The 16,803-nt window shown below is 37.0% G+C and overlaps 1 protein-coding gene across 2 annotated transcripts in view; it reads left to right on the top strand.

Annotated features, from left to right (window-relative positions):
* Window positions 1-16,803, top strand: part of Slc25a12 (solute carrier family 25 member 12) — a 190,227-nt gene that overhangs the window by 85,265 nt on the left and 88,159 nt on the right. Inside the window, exons 1-2 of one of the 2 annotated variants that reach the window (XM_074071101.1) lie at window positions 9,893-9,997; window positions 10,915-10,968. In XM_074071101.1, the coding sequence (XP_073927202.1) occupies window positions 9,986-9,997; window positions 10,915-10,968 (66 nt within the window). In that variant the 5' untranslated portion in view covers window positions 9,893-9,985. Of the gene's footprint in view, window positions 1-9,892; window positions 9,998-10,914; window positions 10,969-16,803 lie in introns of those variants that run through there. The other variant, XM_074071102.1, reaches the window with a different exon arrangement.

The following is a 16,803-nucleotide window of genomic DNA, read 5'->3' as shown; positions in this document are numbered from 1 at the left end:
GGGAGAAAATATTTGCCAACTATACATCAGACAAAGGACTGATAACCAGAATATATAGGGAACTTAAAAAACTAAATTCTCCCAAAACGAATGAACCAATAAAGAAATTGGCAAGTGACTAAACAGAACTTTCTCAAAAGAAGAAATTCAAATGGCCAAAAAACACATGAAAAAAATGCTCACCATCTCTAGCAATAAGGAAATGCAAATTAAAACCACGCTAAGATTCCACCTCACCCCTGTTAGAATAGCCATCATCAGCAACACCACCAACAACAGGTGTTGGCGAGGATGCGGGGAAAAAGGAACCCCCTTACACTGTTGGTGGGAATGTAAACTAGTACAACCACTCTGGAAAAAAATTTGGAGGCTACTTAAAAAGCTAGACATTGATCTACCATTTGATCCAGCAATACCACTCTTGGGGATATACCCAAAAGACTGTGACACAGGTTACTCCAGAGGCACCTGCACACCCATGTTTATTGCGGCACTATTCACAATAGCCAAGTTATGGAAACAGCCACGATGCCCCACCACTGACGAATGGATTAAGAAAATGTGGTATCTATATACAATGGAATTTTATGCAGCCATGAAGAAGAACGAAATGTTATCATTCGCTGGTAAATGGATGGAACTGGAGAACATCATTCTGAGTGAGTTAGCCTGGCCCAAAAGACCAAAAATTGTATGTTCTCCCTCATATGCGGATATTAGATCAAGGGCAAACACAACAAGGGGATTGGACTTTGAGCACATGATAAAATCGAGAGCACACAAGGGAGGGGTGAGGATAGGTAAGACACCTGAAAAATTAGCTAGCATTTGTTGCCCTTATGCAGAGAAACTAAAGCAGACACCTTAAAAGCAACTGAGATCAATAGGAAAAGGGGACCAGGAACTAGAGAAAAGGTGAGATCAAAAAGAATTAACATAGAAGGTAACACACACGCACAGGAAATTAATGTGAGTCAACTCCCCGTTTGGCTATCCTTATCTCAACCAGCAAAAACACTTGTTCCTTCCTATTATTGCTTATACTCTCTCTACAACAAAATTAGAGATAAGGGCAAAATAGTTTCTTCTGGGTATTGAGGGGGTGGGTGGTAAGGGAAGGGGTGGGGGCAGGGGGGAGAAATGACCCAAGCCTTGTATGCACATATGAATAAAACAATAAAAAGAAAGAAAGAAAGAAATACAGGTAATGGGTGGTGGAATGGCTCAAGTGTTAGAGCACCTGCCTAGTAAGCATGAAGCCCTGAGTTCAAGCCCCAGTATTGCCAAAAAGAAAAAAAGTGCAGGTCATAAGTCCCATTCTTATGTTTATACATAAGGCCTATTATCCTTTCAAGCATATTTTGTAGCACAAAGATCAACACATGGAATTTAATGGACCTCTGATAACTCTTAATTCCTGTTTACTTCGTTTTATTTATTTTGGCAGTACTCAGGGCCTCTCATTTGCTAGGCAGGTGCTCTACCTTTTGAGCTATGCTGCCAGCCCTTTTTACTTTAATTATTTTTTCAGATAGAATCTTGCATTTTGCTCCCAGCAGGGCTTGGATTTTAATCATCCTACCTACAATCTCCCATACAGCTGGGATCACAGACATGGGGCACCATGCCTGGCTTATTGGTGGTGATGGGGTTTTGATATCTTCTTTTGCCTGGGCTGTTCTCCAACCATGATCATCCATATCTCTGCCTTTCAAATAGCTACTTCATTTTCATGTGGTTTTCCTTATTATATTGTCCTTACCTTAAGGTGGTATCCTATTGATAGAGCAACTGGAAATAGAATATGGAGAGAATAATTTTGACCGAAATCTTTAATTCTCCTTGGTCAAGTTCCTTTTGTGTTCTTAGCTTCCCTTCTCACTAGTTAAAAGAATGCCAATCAGTCTACATTTCTGCTACTTTCTGTCCTTGACTTATCTTTCTCCACAAGTCCTAACTATCTCAAGGTCTAGCTGCTTCATACTACTTTCAAATTTTAGCTTCTTGATTATTCTTCAATCAGTACAGTTTGTTTTGTTTTGTTTGTTTGTATGTGACAGGGTCTCTGCTGTGCTGCCCAGGTTGGCCTCAAACTCATGACCTTCTTTCTTCAGCTTCAGTGCTGGGATTATAGTCAGGTACCACTGAACCTGGCTTGATCAGTACAATTTGATACTGATTAATATTACACTATTATTCTAATGTAATTATAAGGAGGAGTTTCTTCCTGAGCATAGCCCATTTCCTAGCTTTCTTGTCTAGAGATTTTTAGACCTCTCTTAGTGTACCCTTTCTTCATTTCAGGTCTCCCAGAAGAAATATCCCATTCCCTTTTAGGGAACTCTCTACTCAAAGGTGTTGGTTTCATCTTACCGTCAGTTCTCCTTCTACCAGTTGGGCAATTCAAGGACACAATGCCCATTGCAGAGTATTTTTCACCAAAGTCTGAGTTTCTCAGTCTAGAATTACACCCTGGGCACACTTCAGCAGAAGAGTTCCAAGTTAGACTGCAAATGGCAAGTCTGGTTCCTTCTGAGGTTATACAAATATATGTCCATACTCTTCCTCTAGTTTTCCTGTGGTTAACTATTAGACTAAACAAACACATTTACCCAAACATTCACAAATCCCAGTGACATATAATTATGGTCTGAATCCATGTCAAGGAAAACATTTTTTTCTCAAAGCAATATAATTTTCACAGATTCCCTTGCCCACAAAGGAGATACATTACAAGTATGTCATGCAATTTCTTTTTCTTTTCCCTCTTCTCCAGCAATGCACCTATCAGTGGTTAAGAAATGAGGTGGGGATATGGCTCAAGTGGTAGAGTGCTTGCCTAGCAAGCCTTGAGTTCCAACCCTAGTACCATCAAAAAAAAAAAAAAGTCTTAATACAATTTCTAACCAAACCACAGAATGATATACATGGATACTCATCTGTGGTAATACAGCTTGTATTGACACGTTGACATTTTAAGAACATTTGGAAAAGATGAAATTTTTTTTTTTCTGATGATACTGGGGCTTGAACTCAGGGCCTCAGGGCTTGCTAGGCAGGTGCTCTACCACTTGAGTCACTCCACCAGTCCTGAAAAAGCTGATGCCCCATATATCCATCAATCTCTCTATCCATCCACAAAACTTTATTTCTTTGATGTATTTCAAATTAAATTTAAGATGAAAGTACCCTTATGAAATACTTCAGAGTATTGTGATGCCAGAGTTTAGTGTGTTGAGTTTTCTTTCTTTTGAAGAAAAATTTCTAACGTTTGTAATGAAATGTACAAGCCATAGTGAATATTCACTAAACTTTAAAAAACTTACCTAAACCCCTAGCAAAACACAGACTACTATCATCACTCCAAATAGTACCCTCATACCTCTTTCCAGTCAATTACTTTCCCTGGTAATCATAGTTCTGATTTTTTTCCACCATGGCTTAGTTTTGTTTGTTCTAAAGTACATGGTCTTCTGTACTATATGATTCCATATAAGGCTTTTTTCACTTAGCATGACCTAGTATCCCTCATCCATCTTGTTGTGTATATCAGTAGTTTATTCTTTCTTTTTTTTTTTTAACTTCTGAGTAGTATTGCCTCCTGTGAATATAATACACTATAGTTTGTTTATACATTCTCCTATTACACCCAGGCTATTTCCAGTTTTTGGTGATCATGAATAAAATGGCTGTGAACATTCTTGTATAGGTGTTTTTTTTTTTTTTTTGTGGTACTGAGGCTTGGACTCAGGGCCTACATCTTGAGCCACTCTACTAGCCCTTTTATTTGTAAAGGTTTTTTTGAGATAAGGTCTTGGAAACTATTTGCCCAGGCTGGCTTCCAACGTGTGATTTTCCTGATCTCTGCCTCTTAATTAGCTAGGATTACAAGCTTGAGCCACCGGCACCTGGTTCTTGTGTAGGTCTTTGTATAGATCTATTTTCATTTCTCTTGGGTTGAATTGAGAGGTAGAATTGCTGAGTCATAGGGTAGGTATATTTTTACTTTTTTAAGAACCTGTTTAGACCTTTTCCCAAAGTAGTTATACCATTTTACATGCCCACTACAGTGTATGAGAGCTCTGGTTGTTCCACATCCTTGCCAGCAACTGGCATTTTCAGTCTTACTAATTTTAACTATTCTAGAAGGGATATGGTAGCATTTTCTCACTGTGACTATTTTGCATTTCCCTGATGACTAATGACGTCATGCACTTTTTCTTGTGCTTACTGGCCATTTGTATATTTTCTATTTTGATGTGTCTAAGACTTTTGCTCATTTTAAAAATTAGGTTGTTAGCTGGGTGCTAGTGGCTTACACCTGTAATCCTAGTTACTCAAGGAGGCAGAGATCAGGAGGATCACAGTTCAAACTCAGCCCCAGGCAAATAGTTTATGAGACCCTATCTTGAAAACACCCCCTCACAAAAAAGGGCTGGCAGAGTGACTCAAGTGGTAGAGCACCTGCCTAGCAAGCATAAGGCTCTGTGCCAGCCGAAAAAAAAAATGGGTTGTTTATCTATTGTTGAATTTGGGGAGTTCTTTATATCCTAAATATCAGTCTTGTGTTATACATGTTTTGTGAACATTTTTTTCCAGTTAGTAGCTTGCCTATTCATTTTCTTTGTTCTTTCTTTCATTCCTTCCTTTCTTCCTCTTCCTCTTTCAGCTTCTCTTCCTCTTCTGTTTTCTTTCCTCTTCCAATTTCTTCATCTTCTCAAAACCAGCTATACCCCCAGGACATTCTTGTGTGTAGTATTGAGGCCTCCATGAATGCTAGGCAACCACCACTGAGTTACATACCCACCTATTTATATTCTTAATGCTAGCTGAGCAGAAGTTTTTAATTTTAGCAAAATCTGATTTAACAATTTTTAAATTTGCTGTAATTATTTTTATGTCCTAAGAAATCTGCATCTACCTCCAAGTCACACAGATAATCTATTTTTGTTTTCTACTACAAGCTTCATTTAAAAAAACTGTGGAGAACCCAGGCATGGTGGTACACTTGACAGGCGGAGGCAGGAGAATTGTGAGTTTGAGTCCAGCCTGGATTGCATAGTGATACCTTTCTAAAAAACAACAAAACAAACAAATAAAAAACCAACTGTGATGAAAAAAAGTGCTACGAATTTTGCTTTAAGTCTATGATTTATCTCAAATTAATTTCCTTGTGTGGTACAAGGTAAGAGTTGAGGTTATAATTTATTTCCCTGCATTGATGTTTTAGTCATTCTAGCATTTGTTGAAAAGACTCCTTGCCCCCACTGAATAGCATTAGGATCAAATGGCTTTATAATTTGGGATCTATTTCTGGGCTCTCTATTCTGTTCCAAGATCAATTTATCAATCCTTATACTATACTGTATTGATTTCTTTAGCTTTATAGTGAGTCTTGGAGCCAAGTAGATTAAATCCTCGAACTTTGCTTTTTTCAAATTTGGGTTGACTATTATAGGACCTTTGATTTTTTTCTCCTGTACAATTTTTAAAGTGACTTTGGATCAGATCCAAAGCATGGTTCTTCATTGACCTCTAAGTAGAAGAGTCAAAAGCATCCAGGTAAGCACCCAAGGGTAATAGGGTAGGGAGTAGGCAGAATGTTGTCATATATATATGGACTGGGGTTTGAACTCAGGGCTTCTTACTTGCAAAGCAGGCACTCTACCGCTTGAGCCACACCTCCAGTCCATTTTGCTCTGGTTATTTATTTATTTTTGGTGGTACCGGGATCTGGGATTTGATCTCAAGGCCTCATGCTTGCTAAGCGGGTGCTCTACCATTTGAGCCACTCCACCAGCCTTTCTGGTTATTTTGGAAATGGGGTCTCAGTTTTGAGAACTATTTGCCTAAATTGGCCTCAATCCTTAATCCTCCCAATCTCAGCCTTACAAGTAGCTGGGATTATAGGTATAAGCCACCAGCAACTGGCTATAGTTATATATTTTTGAACTGAGAATATATTTAATCACCGTCTATACTCCATTATTTTATTTTGTGGTTCTGTATCTCTAACCCAGGGTCTCACACAAGCCAGGCAAGTGCTCTTATCATTGAGCTTCATCCTCATCCCTACCCCTTTATTACCTAAAATTGTCTCCACATTTTGACACATAACAAAAGGTTTTAGTATAACTCTTTTTTACTTTGTTCATGGAAAAATGTGTAGTAGAGATGCCATGGTAAAGTATTTTGTATTCTTTGGGAATCATGGATTTATTTCTCTTATATTTTCTATAGTTGCAACAGCATGTTTCATACACACACAAGGGACTTGATAAGTGTTTATTAACTAAAAGTTCCAAATCATAAAATTAGGGTGGAGAATCATTAGTTTATGTAGTTCAGTTCTACATATGATCAGAAGGTCTGCCACTAAATACCAGCTTGTACATGATTAGTATAGTAATAGGGCACTCTCATTCTTAAATAGAGCACTCATTCCATGAATTCCAAAATCCATTGAAAAGAAAACTGGCTGTTATTGCCTCCCTCAGGGAATATAAAGAAGGCTGTGGTCCAAAAATACGATCACTGTCATCTCCATTCCATAATTTATAGGACTTAGAGTAATACTAAGGACAAGACTTACTTACAGGAGTACAACTATTTCATAGTTTTTTTTTTTTTTTGGCCTTATTGGGGTTTGAACTCAGGGCCTTTCACTTGTTAGGAAGGCACTCTATCATTCTAGCCACACCTCCAATTCTTTGCTTTAATTTTTTTTCAGATAGGGTTTAGCATTTTTGCTTCCATTGCCTGGACCTCAATCTTCCTACTTACACTTCCTGAGGTAGCTGAGATCGCAGGACTGTGCCATTGTAACCAGCTTTTTTTGTTGTCACTGAGATGAATGTCTTTTTTGTTTTTTTTTTTAAGGGGCTGAAGGCCAATGTCCATCCTCCCTATCACTGCCTCCTGAGTAGCTGGGATTACAGGATGAGCCACTGTGGCCAGGCTCATCTGATTTTTTTTTTTTTTTTGGCAGTACTGGGGCTTGAACTTAGGACCTTTGCAGTTTACCACTTGAGCTACACTGCCATCCCTAGAATATAATACTTGTATAGTACTGAAAAGTTTGTCATTTATCTATTCTGTAACTATGAGCAGCTTGAGTTGGAATAATAATTTCTGATTTATTGATTTCCAAGTCAGCCTACCAAGTAGGACTTAACCAATGCTTAAAGTTGGATGACTAACACTTCCTATTTGGCAAGGAGTGAGTTAACAATGCATAATTTATACATTGCAGAATTATTATTAAAATGTAAAGAACTATTTTGTAGTAGTGGGAATAAGCCAAAACCAATCTATGCTTTAAAATGCCAGTTGTTCAAATAGCATTTGTATGTATGCTCTAAAGTTATATTGTGCTATTTATTTCAAGTGTTTTAAGCAAGATTTATCTTAATAATCCAGTTTATTCCTCATCATAGTGATGGTGTATATTCTTTTAACTAAGTAAGAGATATAATCCTGGTTTACTTAGTGATATTTGAATGCTGTACTATTTATCCCATCTTGATTTATTTCTTTTTATTATTGTTGTTGTTGCACTGGATTGATTTAATTCTTGCAAGATGGCAACCATAGTAGTTGTGTGAAGTATGGAAACAGCAACAAAAATGTATTTATGTCAATAAAATTATCAGAGGAAGCCAGAAGACAAACAGAAATGGCATGTTATTAAAATGGAAGAAGGCTGTGAGTTTTAGCAGAACAGGATCATTGGAAATTGCCCCTTGTTTTAATAATTAAAAACAATAATAATTAATAATTTTAATTTATTAAGATATGAGGCATTAGTATAATTCTTTCAACCAAAACATGCTTGGATGATTCTGAATTATTATAATAACTTAAGTTGCCTGAGAGTTGGAGAAATGTGTTTGTGGGTTTTTCTAGCAGGCTCACATTTCAGTTTTGCTTCTGGGGGGAACATATTATTTTCATGGGCAACAACTTCACCAATAGATTTAAATTGTCAGCTCAGTCAAGTCACAAATTGAATTTTTTATGAAACCAACTCTAAAAAGTGAATATTTTTTAATAACTTCTGCTTTTAGGATCAGCAATAAAAAAAATCAATACAGTTGCAACTAGTCTTTAGCCTATAACTTCCAATTTTGTTTTCTAAAATGGCAAAATGGCATTCTCTTTAGGCTGTCTTAATTATCAGTTTTCAACTTTATAGCTGTTTCACAGTTTTAAAATTATTTCTTGTTAGCAAATATCATTTGTGACTTAAAGAAATAATTCTAAGTTTCTACAATTATATGTAGTTAAGAAATCATGGAGAGTTTTGAATTATTTCTGCCACCTTTTCCCATATATATTGTGAATCTTATTTGATAGGTTTGTCTTTTTTTTTTTTCTTCCCATACCAACCACATCGGAACAGTTTCGTCTTTTGATATTTTATTAGCTAAGAAGTTTTCCCCCAACTAGGAACATCTGGAATTGAGGTAAAAGTAATTTTTAATTTGATAAAACCTCTGTTAATACTATTAGCCAAATATTACAAAGCAGTTTGAAAGGTTTTTCATGGCAGGAACCTCCCCCCCTCTTTTTTTTTTAAGGTATATAACACGATGTTATAAGATGCATGTGTCTTTTTTTTTTTTTTTTTTTGTGGTTCTGGGGATATAACTCAGGGCCTCTTCTGCAGGCTAGGCAAACATTCTACCACTGAGCTACACCTTCAGCTCGCTCCTCTTTTTAAAAGGATGAATAATATTCATAAGCATGAATATCGTATCAGTGTTTCTGTATTCATTTCTCCACTGATGAACACCCAGGTTGTTTCCATATCTTGGCTATAGTATGTAAGGCTGCAATAAACATGGGAGTGTAGATATCTTCAAGATGTGGTAATTTCATCTCTTTTGGGTATAGAAGAGGAATTTCTAGGTCATATGTAGTTCTATTTTTAATTTCTTAGGACCATTCATACTGTTTTTTATAATGGTTACATCAAATTACATTCCCCACAATAGTGTATAAGAGTATCCTTTTCACCCTCACTAACACTTATCTTTTGTCTTTTTTGATAATATCTATCCTAACCCTCTGTACCAGTTGTATTTCATATCGGTTTTGGTTTTGATTTGTACTTCCCTGACGAGTGATGTTGAATACCTTTTCATGTACCTGTTGGCCATCTGTTGAAGATAAGTTTTTTGGAGTTTCTGGGTTTTGAACTGAGGGCCTTGAGCTCCCTAGGCAGGTGCTCTACCACTTAAGTCAAACCCTCAGTCCATGGAGATTTTCCTCTATAAGCATTGGTACCCCACCCCACTGCACAAAAGATCTGGGTGATTAGGAAAGTGGACTGAGTTTACTAATAAACCTTTATAATACTATATGAAGCAAAAATATATTGAGTGTACTTATCTATGCGAATTTAGGGACATATTTCTTGTTATGTTTACCTGATGAGGGTTTCCCCAGAGCGAGTGGTTCCCAATCTTTTTTGTCAGTATTTGCCATTAGCTGTCATTAATTCATCATTATTAATGGGACCTGCTCTTTGATGTTTCGAAATCTTTCTTAAAATAGGTCCCAAGTATTCTTTAGGCCTCGGGGAAAACGCCTTTGGCTGAAGCCTGTATCCAAAGCCACACCCACTAAGAGGCCTTAGGAAACTTGGGGCTGGCCTGGCGGTGACTCAGCTATAGCAACCACGAGGCGCGTCGGAATCCTAGGGCTAACGTTGCAGTGTTTCGGGTTGGAGGCACATCCCGTTTCTGCCCCGCAGGTCTGCAGGTCTGTGGCCACAGGCCAGCCACTTTTCTAGCCTAAGAATTGAGCTCTTTCTCCGCACGCCGCGTCCCGAGCTCATTTGCATAGAGACGCGCGGCGGCGGCGGCTGCGGCGGTGGCGACGGCGAGAGGGAGGGCGGGCGCGGCCAGGGAGGCGGCGCGCGCGCGCCCTGACAGCTCGGCCCTGCTCGCTCACTTGCTCGTCCCCGGCTTCCGAGCACAGCATGGCGGTCAAGGTGACTCCAATTCTCTGTGGCTGCCTTTATTGCATAAGAGACATTCTAAGGGCCCTGCTTGCAGCCCCCTACTTATTTCCATGTTCTTCTTTGCGTAGTTCGTAGATTGCGCTTCCTGGAGCTCTAGATTGCGGGTGGAATAGCTGCGCAGAGCTTGGACGGGAAGGAAGAGGATGCCCGGCTGGGGGAGGGGAAGGAGGAGGGATTGTGAGTTGGAGGGCTTGTGAGGACCACTGACCGTTGAAGGAAGGGTAGTGCCCTGCCCTAGTGTGCGCATGGAGTTGGAGAGCATCGGAAAGGGAGTGGGAGCAAATGGCAAATAATGCCGGGGATACCTAGGGCATCAATGTATCGAGGTGGGGGAGGGGGTGAATATCGAGTAATTTGGGGCTTCAATACAGTGGTTGAAAGGATTGTTGAAGGTATCGGTATTTGTGGTGATTGGCATATTTTAGGTTGGATGGGGAAAGAGAAGGGCGCCAAGATTATTTATTGTATGCTCTGACTGCTTTCCATCCGCAAGAAAGGCTACTACTAGGCCATGCTATTAATTTGGATATTTTAACTCTCCTGTTGCTCCACTTTTGTGAGTCTCGGATTTGAATCTTGTTAGTTGCTACTGTGTCGCTAGTGGATGTGGAGTAAAGTAAAAGATTGATACTCATTGCCTTCCTTTTCCAGTTTAGAGGTAGCACTGTCATTTGCTATATCTTAGGCCACTCACACCAGTTTTTCCACCTTGTAGTCAGAGTCTCCAATTTGACAGCTGTTATCAGCAATTAGGGATTTGGGGTTGTTACAAACTAAATGCCCTTATAAAAGATAAGAACATTGATTGTTAGCAAATGTGAGCTGTAATCTAAAGAGATTGCGTGGTCTCTAGTGAAGCATTAACTGACTTTTTTTTTTCCTTACAGGTGCAGACAACCAAACGAGGTGATCCCCATGAGTTGAGAAACATATTCCTACAGGTAAATTACCGTATTTTTCATTGAAAAAGAAGAAAAAAAGGTGTAATGCTTAGTCCTTTTCAAGCCTAAACTTTGAGTAATGTTCTAATTTCTTGCATTCTTACAAAGATGGCTAGGCAATATAGTTTGTAATTCTCTTACTAATAATGGTTGATTGAAAGATTTTCTTTATATTCAGGTTTGATAAAAGTTTTTGCTCAAATTAGTTTTTACATCATTTAAAATATGTAAAAGTAGCCTAAAAAGAATTCCCAGCTTCTGTTAGGTACTGACACTAAGATAAAATTTCAAAATATATTGGTGTTCTGTATTTGATAGATGTGACTAAAATTAATTTGTGTGTGTCTTTTTCCTCTCTACTTATTTATATTATAACCTTAGAACCTTTGGGGTTGGCTTAGTTTTTTAAAATTTCTAAGACATTTCACTAAATATTGTATTTTTTCCTGAAATGTTCTTTCAAGAACTTCCTAGTCTGGGTCTTGATCCTTGGGCAGATTCCTGCTGGATACTTTCCTCTGTAAAACGAAAGGTGACCTCCAAGGTTGCTTCTAATTCCAAAAGTCTATGATTCTATATTAGGAACAGATTCTAACATATGCTGATGAGCCTGGAATAGATACCATTTTTATCTGAAACATGTGGTTTCCTTAAAATTGTGGTTGGGGAGAAGTCTATGTAGATGACCATACCCATGTGTAGTTCATGAAAAAGAACTGGTAAAATCTGGAGATGCAGTGATTGCATGCTTGCCTAGCGTGTGTGAGTCCCTGGGTTTGATCCCCAGCACTCCCCCTCCCCCATCACCACCACCAAAATTAGTGAAAATGGGAACCTTTTTTGAGACGAAATCTTGCTATGTAGCTGAGACTGGCCTTGAACTCTTGATTCTTCTGCCTCAGCCTCCCAAGTGCTAGAATTATAGGCATGCACTGATAATCTTAAATTGCATGAAGTTTATTAAGGGAAGTATCTTTTATAGAACAAAAGTAATTGTACTAGAATAGCTGCATTTGTGGCTTGAAACCTTTATTCTTTATAAATATTTTTGAGACTACTCCAAAATATATCAGTATTAAGCCTATCATATGATTATAGTTAATTGTTTTATGAGGAGTTCAGATGATATAGATAATTTTAGTTTCTAGATTAAGGGTCATGGAAGAAATCAATTGAAACTTTTTTTTTTTTTTTCCTCTTTTGGTGGTGGTGGAGTTTGAACTTAAGAAATCAGTTGAGATGTTGTATGATGTAGTGAAAAGAGCCTTGGTCCGGGTATCAGGAATGCTGATTTAATTACCAGACCTGTACCTATCTGGCTGGTGAACCCTTAAGCTAATTATCTAGCCTTTTTGGGTTTCATCTTCTTATTAGGGTTCAATGGGACATAAGGGAATGGGAATTGAAGTCCTTCTAGCTTTAAAAATTCTATGGTGTTGAGGCCCTGAGTTCAAACTCCAGTGACACCAAAAATAAAATAAAATAAAATAAAAAAATTCTATGGAAAAAAATTTGTGTGATTCTGTATGATTTTGTTATTTTTGTTTTGTTTTTGTTTTTAGGGGTAGGTAGTTGGGATGGTGGTAAGGCTTGGAAACACAGGGAAAGAGGACAGTTCTGTGCTTAACTCCTTGACATCTTTTCAATCTTAGCTTTTCATTTACTGTTTTGCATATTGTTACTATCTTTTTACGCATTGTTATTACTTTGTGGTGCTGGGGCTTAAACCCAGGGCCTCACACATATTAGGCAAGCATTCTACCACTGTGCTACACCCCTAGCCTCTTATATGTTATTTTGATGATGCCCTTATTTTGTTTTTATATTGAAAATTTGTGGAATTCATAACTGGATATTTAAGTATATTGACTCAAGCATTATTAATAGATAAGAGAAAGAGAACATAGATACCTTCAGGAAGATATAAAACAGCTAGACAAATATATTATAGATAGTTGGAACAATTGGAGGACAGTTACCAAGTAACAGGTTTTTATTCCTGGCTGAATACTTCCAAATATTGTTACTTAAAGTTATTAGGTACGTCTACAAAAAGTTTTACTGTACACATATGTGATTTATTAATTTCCATGTAATAAGAGAAAAGATAAATGTTAACTATATATTTCTTTAGTACTTATTTATCGAACAAATATTTACTAAGGAGTGTTACTATGTGCCTTGTAATTGTATTTAGTTTAGTAGTAAACACCAAATTGAATAATTGAAGCAGAGAATTGAGCCAAGATTTGCATGATGATGTACATATGATTAAACTAGCTCTTCTCTGAGGCCCATTTACCTTCTGATGGTACGTGGTTGAGGGAGTTAAGAATAGTGAAGGCAAATGTACAGCCTGTGGTAGAGTGATTGGATTGGCTTGCTTAGAACAGAGTGACCAGGTAATGACAGTGGTTAACACTGTGTGCTGTATATTGGCCCAGTGTTCTAAAAATGTTATGTTAATTTTCATAACAATCTTAAGAGGTAGGCTCTGTTGTATAGATAAAATTATATGAGACTTGGTTAATGTTGCTTAGTCCATAAGTGGCAGAGACCACAGTTAAACTCCAGAACCTATATTCCTAATCCTTACACTACACTGTTTGTAGGATTTTGAAATGGGGCAATTTTTGAAAGGTAGATATGTCAAGGGCTAATGGCAACTGTGTTTTGTTAAGGAGTTAAAGAAAAAATAATGTGGTACTTGGGTGCTGAAAAAAAAAGTTCCTTTATGCTGTAACTACCTAGAACAGTTGGCCAAGTAGTTTGGATTTGAAATGGTAGGGAGGCACTCTGGGTTTCTGAGTGGGCAAATTGAAGTGGTGAATTCTGGCAGCTCTTTGTGCATGTTGGGTAGTGTGGAGAGATTGGAAATAAGTAAGGCTGTCAGCTAAGAGGCTATTGAAATAATACATGTGGGAGATAATGACCTAGTGTGGCTAATGGCTAGAGCAATGGAAAGGAAGGACAATACCAGGGACTTTGTAAGGGAAGAATCTATTGAATTTGGTATGAAATATGGATGTAATGAAGGAGTAGTGAACCTGGCATTTTAGGATAGATAGTAATTCATAAGGAATCTATTTTTGGAACTTTTTTGGGGAGTGGAATTAAGTTTGATTGCTAAATAAATATGACCCACTAAATTAAAGTAGGTTAGGACAGTTACAGATTTGTATGGGTGATAGATGAATTCTTATGGTTAGGAGAATTAAATGTAAAATAAATAGGATGGAAGACCAGGGACTGATTTATAAATTATATTCATAATTGAAGAGTAAAGGAAAAGGAGGAAGACTAGGAAGGATAGTCCCCTGGAAGTTTAAAGTAGGAGTTTCACAAAAAGAGTAAGTCAAAGGTTAAAAAATATAGATGATTCTGTTATCAATATGATTTGGTTTTGGTAGGATTTTGGAGTCATTTGAGTTCAGGATCATTTGAGCTTCTTAAAGACTACAGAGAAAAGATATAATTAAAAAAAAATTTTTTTTTTTGAGACATGGTCTCACTATGTAGCTCAAGCTGGCCTTGAATTTACTATGTAGCTCAGATTAACAAACTCTTGATCCTCCTGCCTCCCCATCCCGTGTGCTGGGATTACAAGTATGTGACACCATGCCTGGTTAATTTTACTTATTTATTTTTACAGTGCTGGGGATGAAACCCCTGGCTAATTTAAAATTTTAGAATACAATTTAGAGCCAGGCGTAGTGGTACGCATTAATCCCAGGATTTGGGAGACTGAGGCAGGGAGATCTGGAGTTTGAGTCTGAGGTTACATAGTAAATTGGAAGGCCAGTCTGGGCTACATAGTAGACCCTTTTTCAAAAAACAAAAACAATACAAAACAAAACAAAGAATATAATTGAATGCTCTTCTTTGTAAAGTTTAGGTATGTGGCATTAATTGTCTATCTTCACAAAAAATATGACTCAAAAGACATGGTGGTGCATTCTTGTAATCCCACCATTTAGGAGGCTGAGGCAGGAGAAGCAAAAGTTCAAGGCCAGCGTGGGCTACATAGTGAGAGCCTCTCTCAATTAAAAAGAAAAAACAATGTTGTTTTTACCTAAAACAATGATTTAGATAATGCCTAACTATGCATATCTATGTTTAGTGGAATTATATATGTAAGTACCTGAGAAAGACTTTATAAAAGTGAGCCATTATTTCAAATACAAGGATATGAATAGTTGTATTTTTCTTTTCATGTTGTTTATTGCTTCTTAAAATTAGATGAGCTATATTTTCTCTTAGTTTAAAAATAAATGAATAAAAGGGCTGGTGGAGTGGTTCAAGTGGTAGAGTACCTGCCTGGCCAGTATGAAGACCTGAGTTCAAACCCCAGTACCACCCAAAAAATAAATAAGTAAATAAAGATGTTCACTAGGATTCTGCCTTTTTCCCATCTCACCCTCTTCCAAGTTCATGAAATTTGAGCACAACAAATGAATTCTTACATGTTCAATTGCGCTATAATTTTACAAACAGTTCTCAAGCTAAGATTTTACTATACTGTCATTTCTTGATTTATCTCTTTCTTCTTTTATCTCTCTTACTCGCACACTGTCATTGAGCCAATTTTGCTGCATCAGAAGTGTACAGTAGCAAAAGAATATAATAGAAACAACGAAAAAGGCAGGTGAGGTGGGGACAATAGGCATATAATAGGTTATTTGTAATAAGCTTGACAAATTTAAAAATGAAGAGTTAATCTTGTCTGTGCTTTGTGGCAAGGTAGATTAATGACAAACTTATGATTTTTTTTTTAAGATCTCTTAATTTATTTTTTAATTGATAGACTTTCTGTTGTTCATTTGTTGTTGTATTATATGGTAAAACTACCACATGTTGAGGCTGAACAACTACATATGCCAAACCAAAAGTTTACTGAGATACAGAACTGAAATATTATTTTGATCCTGTTCTTTTCTTCATTAGTATCAATGTAACACTGAAGATCATATGCCATATAAAATTGTGAAAATGCACTTTTCTCTGTCTTGTTTATATTCGTTTGTTTATTTTGCTGTGCTGGAGATCAAGCACAGGTCACTGCACAAGCCACTGAGCTACATCCCTGGCCCTTTCTTGTTCATTTTCGATTAGAGAATAAGCGGAAGAAGGTGACACTAATGTAAAGTAAGAGTGGGTTTTTCTTAGGGTATTTATGATAGCATGGTGATTTTTAGTGGAAAGAAATGTCTTTATTTACGAAATAATTATTTATATACTATGTCCTCATTTAGTTATTTTTGGCAGTAGGATGAGGCTGAGAATGTAATTAAGCAGGGCTTTTAGCAAGAGACCCTTCTTTGTTGGCATATACATTAGGGTTTTGTTTTCAAAAGTGTGGGACATGAAATACAATATTAGAGTTACAATAAGATTATCAAGTATTAAAGGGTGATGACATCTACTGAGGCTAAATGTAGAGGAAAAGGGTGCTGTCATGCAATATTTGTGGAAACAGACTTTGAAAAGCACACTTTTTTAAAAATAAAAAGTAAATGAGCTGAGGATGTAGCTTGGGGTACAGCACTTGCATAGTAAGACCATAAAAATAAAAATAAATAAATAAAAGAAAAGAAAATACTATCTAAATAAAAGTCCTGTTTTTAGGATTCTTACCTCAGATAAATCAAAATACTCATAAGAATATATATGTATGTATATATGTGTGTATGTGTATATATATATATATATGGTTTGTAAATTATAGAACTGGATTTTTTTTCCCAAAAAGGCAACAAAATAGATGCTATCAAAGTAGAGTGGTAAAAAATTATGGAATAACTATATCATGGAAAATTCTACAGATACTAAAAAGAG

This window comes from Castor canadensis, chromosome 4 (genome assembly GCF_047511655.1).
Source record: "Castor canadensis chromosome 4, mCasCan1.hap1v2, whole genome shotgun sequence".
Classification (NCBI taxonomy): domain Eukaryota; kingdom Metazoa; phylum Chordata; class Mammalia; order Rodentia; family Castoridae; genus Castor; species Castor canadensis.
This window is presented reverse-complemented; position numbering and strand designations above follow the sequence as displayed.